The 16,072-nt window shown below is 37.6% G+C and overlaps 1 protein-coding gene across 8 annotated transcripts in view; it reads left to right on the forward strand.

The window, feature by feature from the left end:
* Positions 1 to 16,072, forward strand: part of KANSL1L (KAT8 regulatory NSL complex subunit 1 like) — a 127,884-nt gene that overhangs the window by 13,382 nt on the left and 98,430 nt on the right. For 5 of the 8 annotated variants that reach the window (XM_055398033.2, XM_055398029.2, XM_055398034.2 and 2 more), the window contains exon 2: positions 9,141 to 10,257. In XM_055398033.2, the coding sequence (XP_055254008.2) occupies positions 9,170 to 10,257 (1,088 nt within the window). In that variant the 5' untranslated portion in view covers positions 9,141 to 9,169. The other 3 variants (XM_055398031.2, XM_088827841.1, XM_055398030.2) reach the window with 3 other exon arrangements.

Genomic DNA, 16,072 nt, shown 5'->3' on the forward strand with positions numbered 1-16,072 from the left:
CTCTTTTTCGTGGTTTGCTGAGTTTTTTTCCTGATTATGAATAGACACTAGATTTTGTAAAATGCTTTTTATTTGTTGTCTTTAGTATTTTGATTTGGTGGATTTAGATGATTAATTTTATTTTAAAAATGATAACTGAAATAGATGTTGTTGTACTACATAAGTTCTGGAATACCTTTAAAAATTATGAGTGTTTATTCAGCCAACAAATATCAGACAATTATTGTGTACCAGAGTGCTCAAACTATCGCACAATTGCACTCATCTCACAAGCTAGTAAAGTCATGCTCAAAATTCTCCAAGCCAGGCTTCAGCAATATGTGAACCATGAACTTCCAGATGTTCAAGCAGGTTTTAGAAAAGGCAGAGGCACCAGAGATCAAATTGCCAACATCCACTGGATCATGGAGAAAGCAAGAGAGTTCCAGAAAAACATCTATTTCTGCTTCATTGACTATGCCAAAGCCTTTGACTGTGTGGATCACGATAAACTGTGGAAAATTCTGAAAGAGATGGGAATACCAGACCACCTGACCTGCCTCTTGAGAAACCTGTGTGCAGGTCAGGAAACAACAGAACTGGACATGGAACAACAGACTGGTTCCAGATAGGAAAAGGGGTGCATCAAGGTTGTATATTGTCACCCTGCTTATTTAACTTATATGCAGAGTACATCGTGAGGAACGCTGGGCTGGAAGAAGCACAAGCTGGAATCAAGATTGCTGGGAGAAATATCAGTAACCTCAGATATGCAAATGACACCACCCTTATGGCAGAAAGTGAAGAGGAACCAAAAAGCCTCTTGATGAAAGTGAAAGAGGAGAGTGAAAAGGTTGGCTTGAAGCTCAACATTCAGAAAACAAAGATCATGGCATCTGGTCCCATCACTTCATGGCAAATAGATGGGGAAGAAACAGTGTCAGACTTTATTTTTTTTGGCTCCAAAATCACTGGGGATGCTGACTGCAGCCATGAAATTAAAAGACGCTTACTCCTTGGAAGGAAAGTTATGACCAAGCTAGATAGTATATTAAAAAGCAGAGACATTACTTTGCCAACCAAGGTCTGTCTAGTCAAGGCTATGGTTTTTCCCGTGGTCATGTATGGATGTGAGAGTTGGACTGTGAAGAAAGCTGATCGCCGAAGAATTGATGCTTTTGAACTGTGGTGTTGGAGAAGACTCTTGAGAGTCCCTTATACTGCAAGGAGATCCAACCAGTCCATTCTAAAGGAGATCAATCCTGGGTGTTCATTGATGCTAAAGCTGAAACTCCAATACTTTGGCCACCTCATGTGAAGAGTTGACTCACTGGAAAAGACTCTGCTGCTGGGAGGGATTGGGGGCGGGAGGAGATGGGGACGACAGAGAATGAGATGGCTGGATGGCATCACTGACTCGATGGACATGAGTTTGAGTAAACTCTGGGAGTTGGTGATGGACAGGGAGGCCTGGCATCCTGTGATTCATGGGGTCGCAAAGAGTCGGACACGACTGAGCGACTGAACTGAACTGAATTGAGACATTGTTTTAAGTGCTGCAGATTAGAACATTGAACAAAACTGAGTTCTGCCCTTGAATTATATTATTACCTAGAATGTAATATAATGTCAGGTTCTGATATTAGTGTTCTGAGGCTCAATGTAACAGTGTAGGGGAATGGAGAATCATGAAATGAGGTGCTAGGGCTATTTTAAATAATTGGTTAAGGTAGGACTCTCTGAGGAGGTAACTTTAGAGCAGAAACATGAATGAAGTGAGGGAGCCAGTCATCTAACATGTGGAAGATTGATCCAAACTGAGAGAATTGCAAATATGAAGTCTCTGAAGCAAGGACTTGTTCAGTGTGTTTCAAGAATAGCACAGAGGCCAGTGTTTATGGAGTGTAGCAACCTGTGGAGAAAGTTACTAGGAGGCTAAGTAGTCAGGGACTTGATAGTGAAGAACTTTGTAGGCCATGATAAGAACAAGTTTGGATTTTAAGTGTAATGGCAAAGACTTTTTTTTTTTAACCAAATATTTATTGAGTATCTGCTTTATGTCAGATACTTTTGCATGTTAAAGACAGAGTAGTTAACAAAATAGTGAAAAGTTCAAGCAGTTGAAATGTTAGTAATAAGCGTATTTGCTTATGTCGTGTGGAGGTAGTTAGAAGTGGTAGAGTTTAGAATGTTCAGTTAGTAAACATTATGCATAATGATTATGTGTTTAATTTAAAAGTTTGAATAAATGGACTTGTGTCTTACACTCAAACTACATGAACATAGTTTAACCTTTTTTAATTATAGGAGACATAGGTATTTTTGTGAAGTTCTTTTGGTTGCAAAGTAGACTTTCAGGCTAAGGTTTTGATGTGTGTGTGTGTGTGTGTGTGTGTGTTTTAATAAGGATTGACTTCAGAATAGAATACAGAAAAACTTAATGGAAATACTGGAACAGGAACTGTGATATAGCTAGACCTTCCAGAGTCCAAATTCCCCAGATCTTTAAACCCCAGTGCATTAATTACATATTGCTATGTAGCACGCCAAAGAGATGGAGCCAAAACAAAAACACCACCCAGTTGTGGATGTGGCTGGTGATGGAAGCAAGGTCCAATGCTGTAAAGAGCAACATTGTATAGGAACCTAGAATGTTAGGTGCACGAATCAAGGCAAATTGGAAGTGCTCAAACAGGAGATGGCAAGAGTGAACATCGACATTTTGGAATCAGTGAACTAAAATGGACTGGAATGGATGAATTTAACTCAGATGACCATTATATGTACTATAGGAATCCCTTAGAAGATATGGAGTAGCCATTGTAGTCAACAAAAGGGTCTGAAATGCAGTACTTGGATGCAGTCTCAAAAATGACAGTATGATCTCTGTTCGTTTACAAGGCAAACCATTCAAAAATCATGGTAATCCATGATCCATGCCCGGATCAGTAATGCTGAAGAAGCTGAAGTTGAAAGGTTCTATGAAGACCTACAAGACCTTCTAGAACTAATACCCAGAAAGATGTCCTTTTCATTATAGGGGACTGGAATGCAAAAGTAGGATTTTAAGAAACACCTGGACTAACAGGCAAATTTGTCCTTGGAGTACAGAATGAAGCAGGGCAAAGGCTAATAGAGTTTTGTCAAGAGAGTGTGCTGGTCATAGCAAACACCCTCTTTCAACAATACAAGAGAAGACTCTCCACATAGACATCACCAGATGGTCAGCACCAAAATCAAATTGATTATATTCTTTGCAGCCAAAGATGGAGAAGCTCTATACAGTCAGCAAAAACAAGACTGGGAGCTGACTGTAGCTCAGATCGTGAACTCCTTATTGCCAAATTCAGACTTAAGTTGAAGAAAGTAGGGAAAACCACTACACCATTTAAGTATGACCTAAATCAAATCCCTAATGATTATATAGTGGAAGTGAGAAATAGATGTAAGGGACTAGATCTGATAGACAGAGTGCCTGATGAACTCTGGACGGAGGTTCGTGACATTGTACAGGAGACAGGGATCAAGACCATCTCTAAGAAGAAGAAATGCAAAAAAGCAAAATGGCTGTCTGAGGAGGCCTTACAAATAGCTGTGAAAAGAAGAGAAGCCAAAAGCAAAGGAGAAAAGGAAAGGTATAAGCATCTGAATGCAGAGCTCCAAAGAATAGCAAGGAGAGATAAGAAAGCCTTCCTCAGTGATCAATGCAAAGAAATAGAGGAAAACATTAGAATGGGAAAGACTAGAGATCTCTTCAGGAAAATTAGATTTACCAAGGGAACATTTCATGCACAGATAGGCTCAATAAAGGACAGAAATGGCATGGACCTAACAGAAGCAGAAAATATTAAGAAGAGAAGGCAAGAATACACAGAAGAACTATACAAAAAAGATCTCATGACCCATATAATCACAATGGTGGGATCACTCACCTAGAGCCAGACAGCCTGGAATGTGAAGTCAAGTGGGCCTTAGGAAGCCTCGCTATGAACAAAGATAGTAGAGGTGATGGAATGCCAGTTGAGCTATTTCAAATCCTAAAAGATGACACTGTGAAAGTGTTGCACTCAATATTCCAGCAAATTTGGAATACTCAGCAGTGGCCACAGGACTGGAAAAGGACTGTTTTCATTCTAATCCCAAAGAAATGCAATGCCAAAGAATGTTCAAACTACCACAAAATTTCTCTCATCTTACACGCTAGCAAAGTAATGCTCAAAATTCTCCAAGCCAGGCTTCAACAGTACATGAACTGTGAACTTCCAGATGTTCAAGCTGGATTTAGAAAAGGCAGAGAAACCAGAGATCAAATTGCCAACATCTGCTGGATCATCAATAAAGCAAGAGAGTTCCAGAAGGGCATCTATTTCTGCTTTATTGACTATGCCAAAGCCTTTGACTGTGTGGATCACAGCAAACTGGAAAATTCTGAAAGAGATGGGACTACCAGACCACCTGACCTGCCTCTTGAGAAATCGCAGGTCAGGAAGCAATAGTTAGAACTGCACATGGAACAAGAGAATGGTTCCAAATAAGAAAAGGAGTACATCAAGTGTATTTTGTCACCGTGCTTATTTAACTTATATGCAGAGTACATCATGAGAAATGCCAGGCTGGATGAAGCACAAACTGAAATCAAGATTGCCGGGAGAAGTATCAGTAACATGCAGATGACACCACCTTTATGGCAGAACGTGAAGAGGAACTAAAGAGCCTCTTGATGAAAGTGAAAGAGGAGAGTGAAAAAGTTGGCTTAAAACTCAACATTCAGAAAACAAAGATCATGGCATCCGGTGCCATCACTTCATGGCAAATGTGGAAACAGTGTCAGACTTCATTTTTGGGGGCTCCAAAATCACTGCACATGGTGACTGCAGCCATGAAATAAAAGATGCTTGCTTCTTGTTAGGAAAGTTATAACCAACCTAGACAGCATATTAAAAAGCAGAGTCATTACTTTGCCAACAAAGGTCCATCTATTTAAGGCTATGGTTTTTCCAGTAGTCATGTATGGATGTGAGAGTTGGTCTATAAAGAAAGTTGAGTGCTGAAGAATTGATGCTTTTGAACTGTGGTGTTGGAGAAGACTCTTGAGAGTCCCTTGGACTGCAAGGAGATCCAACCAGTCCATCCTGAAGGAAGTCAGTCCTGAATATTCATTGGAAGGACTGATGCTGAAGCTGATACTTCAATACTTTGGCCACCTGATGTGAAGAACTGACTCATTTGAATAGACCCTGATGCTGCGAGAGATTGAAGGCAGGAGGAGAAGGGGACAGCAGAGGATGAGATGGTTGGATGGCATCATCAACTAATGGACATGAGTTTGAGTAAACTCCAGGAGTTGGTTATGGACTGGGAGGCCTGGCATGCTGCAGTCCATGGGGTCGCAGAGAGTTGGACACGATTGAGTGACTGAACTGAACTGAACTAATGTAGAACGTAGCATGTAATACATTAATCCATAATATATTATTTAAATCATCTATTTCACAGTTTCTGTGGGTCAAGAATCTAGGCATGGCTTCACTGAGTGCCTCTGGCTCAAAGTATCTCACAAGGCTGCAGTCAAGGTGTTAGAGCTACAGGCATCTGAAGGCTGGAATGAGGATGCATCTTCTTCTCAGATCACTGGCATAACTGTTAACAGGCTTTAAGTCATTGCTGTCTATTGGCTGAAGTCAGTAGTTCTTTGCCATGAGAGTCTTCCCAGCTCACATCGTGGCAGTTAGTGTTCTTTAGTGAGTGAGGGGGTGACAAGATGGAAGCCATAGTCTCTTTGTAGCCTAATTTTAGAAGTGGCATTCCATTATCTCTTTTACATTCTATTTGCTAGAAAAGAATGTCACTAAATCCAGTCCACACTGAAGTCAATAAATCCACTCCACACTCAAGAGGAAAGGATTACACAGAGACATGAATACCAGGAAACTGGGATTATTAAGATCATTTTAGAAGCTGCCTGTCATACCAAGTAAGCCCCAGAGATCTTACCAGAGTTTTTTGTGTGTATGCTTTTTTCTAGTTCTCTACCGTATATGTTTCTTAGCCACTCTCAATGTCTACATTTCTTTGTTTTTTCTATCAACTCTAGTTCTTTTCTAATAATCTGTGTATCTTATTCTGCTTATTTTTAGTTTTCCCTTATGTGTAGTTTATCCAGGGCATAAGAAATCCACTGCTTCTCGTTATTTCACCCCTGTCCCTGCTGCCCACCACTTTGATTACACCCTTTTCAGATTTCTAAAGGAGAGAATGTGGGTAAGGAGGGGATAGAGTATAGTATCTTTTGAGTATAACTACCTCAGAGAGAACTGTGATTAGGGCAGTTTCCCTCAGAGAGCAGTGTAATTATCTAAACACAATTGTTGATATCTATAAATTAATAGTTATGGTCATTGCATTAAGTGACAGATTGAATCTTGAAAGAAAAATATCCCAGTGCTAGCTTTTAAAATATCTTTGTTTTTCATAAAAGTGCAAAATATATTTTTAAAAAGAAAACCCAGTATTCTGGTTATTTTTTTCCTATTTGTTTTGCATTTGGAAAAATTGAAAATCTTTTATAAATAGGACTTATTACTTTTGAGACATATAAAAGTATATAAGTTTTGAGACAGAAAATTATATAAAAATCTATTTTTTGAGACATTGAACAGTAAAATATAAAAAAAGGCAAATATTTTTATCACAGAATTAACAACCATTACATTTCTTCATTTTTCACTGAATCATTTTCCCCTAAGTAATAAAATATTATAGTTAAAATTCAACTTGTCTTAAATCAGCACTCTTAGTTCTGTTTCATGCAGCTTGCCTGACTATTGTTACAACTTTGGTGAGTATTTTTCTGTTTCCTCTTTTGTTCTTGTAAACACTTAAACACACACATACCATAAATATGGTATGGTTTTGTGTTTGTATTTTATTTATATGGTACTATAACATGGGCTTCCCTCATAGCTCAGTCGATAAAGAATCTGCCTGCAGTATAGGAGACTTGGGTTCAATTCTTGGGTTGGAAAGATCACCCTGGAGAAGGAAATGGCAACCACTCCAGTATTCTTGCCTGAAGAATCCCATGGACAGGGGAACCTGTGAGCTACAGTCCATTGGATCGCAAAGAGTTGAACACAACTGAGCGATTAAACCACTACCACTGCACCATAGTCTATATATTCTGCACCATTTTTTAAAAATTATTTTGTTTTTGAGGTCTGTCTGTATTGATACATATAGATCTAGGTCATTCATTTTTTAACCACTATCTAGCATTCCATCCGGAGAAGGCAATGGCAAACCACTCCAGTACTCTTGCCTAGAAAATCCCATGGATGGAGGAGCCTGGTAGGCTGCAGTCCATGGGGTCGCTAGGGGTCGGACAGACTGAGCGACTTCACTTTCTCTTTTCACTTTCACACATTGGAGAAGGAAATGGCAACCCACTCCAGTGTTCTTGCCTGGAGAATCCCAGGGACAGGGGAGCCTGGTGGGCTTCCGTCTATGGGGTCACACAGAGTCGGACACGACTGAAGTGACTTAGCAGCAGCAGCAGCAGCATTCCATCATATTTTAATGTCCATTCTCTTATTGTTAGATATGTAGGTTACTTTGAAAGAGTGGTTTTCTCATACACACACTGATCTCTTGTGCGCCTTTCCACATTATTGTCAAATTATCATCAAATTATGGTTCAGATAGATGTGAGAAGTTTTATCTACCCACATTCCCATGGTAAGTGATATTTTCAGACTTAAAACTCTCTTTTCAATTTGATTAGAAAACTCATCTCTTGCTTTATTAATCTATATTTCCTTTATTACTCATAAGATTGAGTATTTATTTAATGACCATTTGGATGTCATCATCTTTGAAGTATCTGACTGTTGTAACTTTTGCTCCTTTCTAGGAGTTCTTTATCTGGATACTAATCCTTTGTTGATATATGTTGCAGATATCTTCTAGTGTGTCACTTTTAACCCTGTGTATAGATTTTTATTCTAATTTCATAGACATTTTGTGCCTTTTGTTTCCTTTTGATAATTCTTGTTAGTCTTTGCAGAGAATATGGTTTTGGTTTTGTGTTTTTAAACAAAGTTACAGCTAAGTCCAGAGACTTAGCTTATGTGAATTTGGCTATTTAAATGGCTACTAACTATCGTGTGTTTTGAGACAGAAATTATAGTGTTTTAGTTCCAAAATATCTTCAAAAATGTGTGATTGTTAATGATATAAAATGTTTTCATTAACTCTTTAATCTTCATAATTTTTAATAGTACTAAATTACCTTTTTAATGTCAGATATGTAATTTTATACTTTTTCCTTTGATAAAATAATATGAAATTAGTTTAATTATGGGATTAATCTTTAGTGTCATCTGTTATATTCCCCACTATGTTTTCAGGCAGGAGTAAGAGCTTTTGTAATGATAACTGATGAATATCCATTTGTGAAAAGAAAATAATGATTGCAGATTTTTTTTAGAAAAAAATTTTCACATTGCAGATTAGGCCAGTTTTCATTACCACATTATTTTTTAGCACCTGTGAAGTAATATACTTTTTTTTTTTGGCTGCGCCATGAGGCTTGCAAGATCTTAATTCCCTGAGCAGAGATTGAACCCAGGCCCTGGCAGTGAAAACACCAAGTTCTAACCACTGGACCACCAGGGAATTTTCAATTATATACTTTTTTGTTTGTAGTTCAGTTCTTTGTTTTAGTTATTAATACTGTTCAAATTGTGAAGTTTAAATTGAGAAATGAAAATTTTGAGCAGTTATATTTTATAAAAATTATATTTTTGTTTGGAAATGTAGGATCAAGTCACATTTTCAACTATGAATCCCAGGATGGATTTTTTTTTTCTTTTGACTATCACTAATCATTGTCCAAAAAATGAAATCTTGAGATATAATTGCATTCACAAATATTTGTTTCTTATGTACTAGGTACAATATATCTTTCATTGAAGTTTTGGGTAGTTGGCCTATAGTCAGAGTGAAGAATAATCCTTATTAAATTCCTTATGAACTAGCAAAGAAGGAAGAGTTTGGTTCCATTCACTTTGTAACCAGAGACGTTGAAAGTGTTGCCCTTGGTAATAGTATAAGCATAAAACATTTTTCTTGATATTTGATCTTTTATTTTTACATTATTTTAGGTTTCCAGTAATTATCTGCAGGATTCGCCATGACCCCGGCTCTGAGGGAGGCAGCAGCAAAGGGTATCTGTTTTTCATCTTTACCGAGTGCCATGGAATCGGACAAGGTGCTATGCATGGAAAGTCCAAGAACTGTAGATGAAAAGCTAAAAGGAGACACTTTCTCTCAGATGCTGGGATTTCCAACTCCTGAACCTACTCTTAACACTAATTTTGTGAATTTAAAACATTTTGGCTCCCCTCAGTCTTCAAAACATTACCAGACAGTACTTTTAATGAGTTCTAATGCTACGTTAAATAAATACAATGAGAATTATAAACAAAAGAAATTAGGGGAACCCAACTGCAATAAGCTGAAAAACCTACTGTGTAATGGTGGCAATATTCAGCTCAGTAAAATATGTCATTCTCATTCTGAAGAGTTCATCAAAAAGGAACCTCTGTCAGATACCACAAGTCCATGCGTGACAGATGTGCAAATTATTTTGGATTCAAATGTAACCAAAGACACTAATGTAGATAAAGTACAACTGAAAAACTGTAAATGGTACCAAAAGAATGCACTTTTGGATAAAGTTAGTGGTGGTGAGATTAAAAAGGGTTTATTGCACCGTGCTCAAAACAAAATTGGACCTGACCACTCATATGTGCCTATTAGTTCCTCAGCTGCTGAAAAAGAGGAGGAAGTGAATGCTCGTTTACTTCAGTGTGTAAGTAAACAGAAAATTTTACTTAGCCAGGCTAGAAGAACTCAGAAACATTTGCAGATGCTCCTGGCAAAGCATGTTGTTAAGCACTATGGTCAACAAATGAAATTTTCTATGAAACATCAGCTCCCCAAAGTAAAGATTCTTCATGAACCTACCACAATTTTGGATAACAGTTTATCTAAATGCACTGAAATTAAGCCAGACATCAACATATTGACTGCAGAGACTAAATTGTGGAATGACACAAAAAATGGCTTTGCACGGTGTACAGCTGCAGAAATCCAAAGATTTGCACTGTCTGCTACAGGGCTGTTGTCTCATGTTGAAGAGGGTCTGGATTCTGATGCAACTGATAGCAGCTCTGATGACGATTTGGATGAATATACCGTTAGAAAAAATGTATCAGTGTAAGTGCAAAATTATTATTAGACCTTTTACTGTTCTGTGTATAGTAGCAACTTTTTCTTGATTTCAAGATATGTTAAAAGGAAAACAATTTTCTAAAATCTTAATGCCATAATCTCTAAGTTATAAAACTTTGGTGAACTTTAAAAATGTTTCATTTGTTAAAAAGACTGTATGAATATATACATACTATTTAAAAATAAGTTACCCAATTGCTCTATTTAGGAAAAACCCTTATAGGGATAATGAAAAATAATTAGCTGTAAGTATGTGTTTTTTCTGTTCTTAAATGGAATAGGCTATGGATAGCTCTTAAAATTTTGCTCAAGTATCCTAGCTACAATGTATGGTTTGAAAAATTTAAAGTCAGCATAGGGAGCCCTCATTGGCTTCAGGAGTCAGTTGGTAGTACATATAAGCTGACCTGCTACTTAGAAAAAATTTGAGCTATTTATAGACTCATATTCACAGCTGTCAGCTCTGGTCTTTACCAACTTAGTCAATTTTTGCTAGATTAATATAATCAAAACAAAACTATAATGTCATCTATTAGATGTCTATTCAGTGCTTCTTATTTGTTGGACCCTAGTTTGTAGGCAAAATATTCACAGCCTCTACCCTCTTGGGAATCTGCCACAAAGAGTGGTATCTAGATATTTTATGAAACAAAACAAACTTAGAGAAAAATAATTTTACTCATCATACTATTTTAATACTCCAGAACAGCTCTGGTAGACGTTTCTGGGATGATGAAAATGTTTTATATCTGTGTATCCAGTAGCCACTAGCCCCCTGTGGCTATTGTGCACTTGAAATGTGGCCAGTACAACTGAAGAACTGAATTTTTAATTTTATTCAATTTGAATTAGTTTTATTTTAAACAGCTAGATATAGTTTTTAATCTAGCTTTCATAGAACCTGTTAATGTCCCTAAATTGATGCAAAATACTGTGTGGTATTTGGGGAAGAAGAAGTTCATCATTTTTATCAAATTTTCAAAGATAAATAAGAATTATTAGAGAATTAGAAGCTGAATACATTAGAGTGTGTGTGTGTGTGTGTTAGTCGCTCAGATGTGTCCGACTCTTTGCAACACCATGGACTGTAGACCTTCAGGCTCCTCTGTCCATGGGATTTTCCAGAATTAGAAGCTGAATACACTAGAGAGAGAGAGAGAGAGAGTGTGTGTGTGTGTGTGTGTGTGTGAGCTAATAGTTATTGAGGACATGTTTTTTTAACTGGCATTGTGCTATTTACATTTGATATATTATTTAATCCTTTCAACAACCATGGGAGGTAATTTTTGTTATCTTTATTTCACTTAATAAATGACTTGCCTATGAAGAAGACTTTTGAGAGTCCCTTGGACTGCAAAGAGATCCAACCAGTCCATTCTAAAGGAGATCAATCCTGGGTGTTCATTGGAAGGACTGATGCTAAAGCTAAAACTCCAATACTTTGGCCACATCATGCGACGAGTTGACTCACTGGAAAAGACTCTGATGCTGGGAAGGATTGGGGGCGGGAGGAGAAGGGGACGACTGAGAATGAGATGGCTGGATGGCATCACCGACTCGATGGACATGAGTTTGGGTGAACTCCGGGAGTTGGTGATGGACAGGGAGGCCTGGCGTGCTGTGATTTATGGGGTCGCAGAGAGTCAGACACGACTGAGCGACTGAACTGAACTGAGCTGAGCTCTTTTGCATGTACCTGTTGGCCATCTGTGTCTATTTTGAAAAAATGTCTATTTAGATCCTCTGCTTATTTTTTAATCAAGATTTTGTTTTTGATGTTGAGTTGTATCAGTTCTTTGTATATTTTGCGTATTAACTCTTCATCAGATATATCATTTACAAATATGTTTCCCCATTCAGTATTCTGCCTTTTGATGTTTTGGTAGTTTCCTTTGCTAAACAACTTAATTTTAAGCAACTTAAGGCAAGTACTACTATTTTCTGTCGTTGTGTACCCAGTTCCTAGCATTGTCAACTTTTCAGTAGTTTCTTGGTGTTTGTTGAGTGAATGAATGAATTTTTCTGTATTTGTATATGTAGTTGCAAAGCTACAAAAATTGAGGTTGGCAATCTAAAATTTCTCTGTTTTTTATCTTTTCTCCTTCCATTCTGAAGTTTATCTTTACTTGATTTTTCCTCCTTTCTTCCTTGGTCTGTAGTAACAAACTAGTCACAAGATGTATTTTATACAGTTTAGAACCAGCATAAATGTGTGTTGAATGAATAAATGAAATATGCCAAAATGTGGACATTTAAATGTCATTAATATATAACATTTTAATTTTGATAAGTAAAATTGATAAAATGTATTATATTTTCTTAAAATCTTAAATTATATAATTACAAGTGTCTTATTTATTTTTGTTGCTTAGTTCATAGTGTGTATAAGAAAAACAAATTCCTTTACTCCCTCACTCTCATCAGGAAATTTACCTGTGAAGAGATATGATTGTTTTAGGAAATTGGAAAGTACTCATGTTGCCCATTCGGAGAAGGCAATGGCAAGCCACTCCAGTACTCTTGCCTAGAAAATCCCATGGATGGAGGAGCCTGGTAGGCTGCAGTCCATGGGGTCGCTAAGGGTCGGACACGACTAAGCGACTTCACTTTCACTTTTCACTTTCACACATTGGAGAAGGAAATGGCAACCCACTCCAGTGTTCTTGCCTGGAGAATCCCAGGGACGGGGGAGCCTGGTGGGCTTCCGTCTATGGGGTCACAAAGAGTTGGACACGACTGAAGTGACTTAGCAGCAGCAGCAGCATGTTGCCCATTACCAGTTATTTTAAATATATATAATTCATCATGACATTACTGATATACTTTAATAAGACTAGTGTTCATTGAACACTTTTTTAGAGTCAGTTTACTTTGAAAATCAAGATAGAAGGACTTCTTTGTAGGTTTGTGATATAATCCTATTTGAATGGAATCCCCCCCTCCATGTTCTGTTCCTTTGTGGAAGGAGCACAAGTTCTGGACATACTGTGTTACAATCATGGCCTGCTCTGTGACTCTGAGCGATGGTTAGGTTATCCGTAACCCACTGAATCAGATTCCTCTTTTTTTGGTGTACATCAAAGAGTTCTGGAGATGATTAGACAAAATAATAATGTACACTGATTTGACAGCCAATATATGGCAACCCACTCCAGTACTCTTGCCTGGGAAATCCCATGAACGGAGGAGCCTGGTAGGCTGCAGTCCATGGAGTCGCTAAGGGTTGGAAATGACTGAACGACCTCACTTTCGCTTTTCACTTTCACACATTGGAGAAGGAAATGGCAACCCACTCCAGTGTTCTCGCCTGGAGAATCCCAGGGACAGGGGAGCCTGGTGGACTGCCATCTATGGGGTCACACAGAGTCGGACACGACTGAAGCGACTTAGCAGCAGTAGCAGCAGCATAGAGTGTCTTATTAAGCAATTTATAGTTTCGGAAAACTGGAGCTTAATATCCCATGGGAAACTTGGGGAAACAGAGTAAAATACATACCTAAGTTAACCATTTGAGAGGCAAAGAAGCTGGAGTATTTATTGGTACATGAAATGCCATCAGTTACTGAGTTAAGACTATTTGTATTTGTGTTAATGCCAGTTCCTTGGCAGTTCTGTTCTGAAAAAGCCTTTAAAGAAATGCAAGTGCTGGCATTTGGAAGTCAGGTCTGTGTGTGTGAATTGTGAAGCTGTGAAGGTATACGTGTGGGTCACAGAATCTGCTGCAATTATGTTAGCTCTTATCTGGTGTCAGGGCTTAGAGTTCTGGCTTTTTTTTTCCCCCCTCTGGGAAATGATGGTTATTTACTTTCTTTCAAGATGGATGTGGGAAAACTCATAGATTTTTAACACAAACATGTTCTGATCCCCCAAGCTTGTAAGAAAAAAGGAAGAAACATGGTTTCTTGTCTTATCTGAGAAAATCTGCCAGTATTTTTCAAATCATTCAGCCATCTTTGATGTTGGGAGAAAAATTTCTTCATTTTTCCAATTTAGTTTCCATATACTGAAATTTTCTTTTGAGTTGTTTACTTCAGTATGTAAATTGGCTCTCTTGATAAGGAAATTCTTTTAAACAAAATCAGATATTCACTAAGAAATAAAGGAATATTGTTGATGCTTGCTTAAAAGCTGTGAGGTGACTCCAGATTGAAAGGAAAAAACAAAGTAGTTTCTTATAGACCCTCAGAAATTGAATACTTAGTTTTCTAAACACTTCCTATTTTGCCAGTAGAAAGGAAAAATATCAGGTGATGAATGTTACTTTGAGGAATTTGATAAATAGGAATATGAACTCAGTGTGACATTCAGAGAGTAAAGAGATGAGTAATACTATATTAATAAATTGCAAATAAGAGTATTTAAAGTTTGTATAATATCACATTGACAAATTATTTTTGTATTAATCACCTTCTAAATTCTCTGTAGTTCATAAATAGATGGGGTATGTCTGGTTCTTTTTTTTTTATTGTTACATTTTATACTGCAACTTTATTTATTTTTTTTATTGGAGGCTATTTGCCATACATTGACATGAATCCGCCCCGAGTGTACATGTGTTCCCCTTCTTGAACCCCCCTCCCACCTCCCTCCTCCCCTTATCCTCCCTCTGGTTCATTCCAGTACACCAGCCCTGAGCACCCTGTATCATGCGTCGAGCCTGGACTGGTGATTCCTTTCACATATGATAATATACATGTTTCAATGCCATTCTCCCAAATCATCCCACCCTCGCCCTCGCCCTCTCCCACAGAGTCCAAAAGACTGTTCTATACACCTGTATCTCTTTTGTTGTCTTGTATACATGGTTATCGTTACATCTTTCTAAATTCCATATATATGCGTTAGTATACTGTATTGGTGTTTTTCTTTCTGGCTTACTTCACTCTGTATAATAGGCTCCAGTTTCATCCACCTCATTAGAACTGATTCATATGTATTCTTTTTAATGACTGAGTAATACTCCATTGTGTATATGTACCAAAGCTTTCTTATCCATTCATCTACAGATGGACATCTAGGTTGCTTCCATGTCCTCGCTATTATAAACAGTGCTGCAATGAACATTGGAGTACATGAGTCTCTTTCAATTCTGGTTTCCTCGGTGTGTATGCCCAGGAGTGCCATTGCTGGATTGTAGGACAGTTCTATTTCCAGTTTTTTTACTTGTATGGGAAACAGAAAAAGTTGAATGGAAGACAGTCCAAGAGACATTGCAGTGATATTTGAGTGACAGCTTGTGATGAAAGGGAAGTAAAGGGCAGAAATTAAAAAATGTAATTGTGAAACATTATTAGTTACAAAATGGTAAAGAAAGTATATTGTGGTATATGCACATTGTTGAGGAAAGTAATACTTCAGTTAAAATAAGCTCATTGGTTTGTATTATTTTTTTAACTAATAAAATCTATTTTCAAGTAGTGTTAGGTTCACAGCAATATTGAGCAGAAAGCACAGAGAGTTCTATATACTCCCTTTCCCCTCCACACATACAACTTCCTCTCAGATTGACATCCCCCACTGCAGTGGTACTATTTGTTTTGATTGACATTCCCCACCATAATAGTACTATTTGTTTCAGTCAGTGAACCTTTAAAGACACATCAATATTGCCCAAAGTCCACAGTTTAATATAGGTTTACCCTTGGTGTTGTACATTCTATGGGTTTGAACAAAATTGTTAATGATATGTTTCCATCACTGTAGTATCACCCAGAATGGTTTCACTGCCCTCATAAATCGTCTTTGTTCTGCCTGTTCATCCTTTCTTCCGTTGTAACCCCTGACAACCACTAGTCTTACT

Source organism: Moschus berezovskii, chromosome 2 (genome assembly GCF_049115385.1).
Source record: "Moschus berezovskii isolate FMDL1 chromosome 2, NW_MosBer_1.0, whole genome shotgun sequence".
NCBI lineage: Eukaryota > Metazoa > Chordata > Mammalia > Artiodactyla > Moschidae > Moschus > Moschus berezovskii.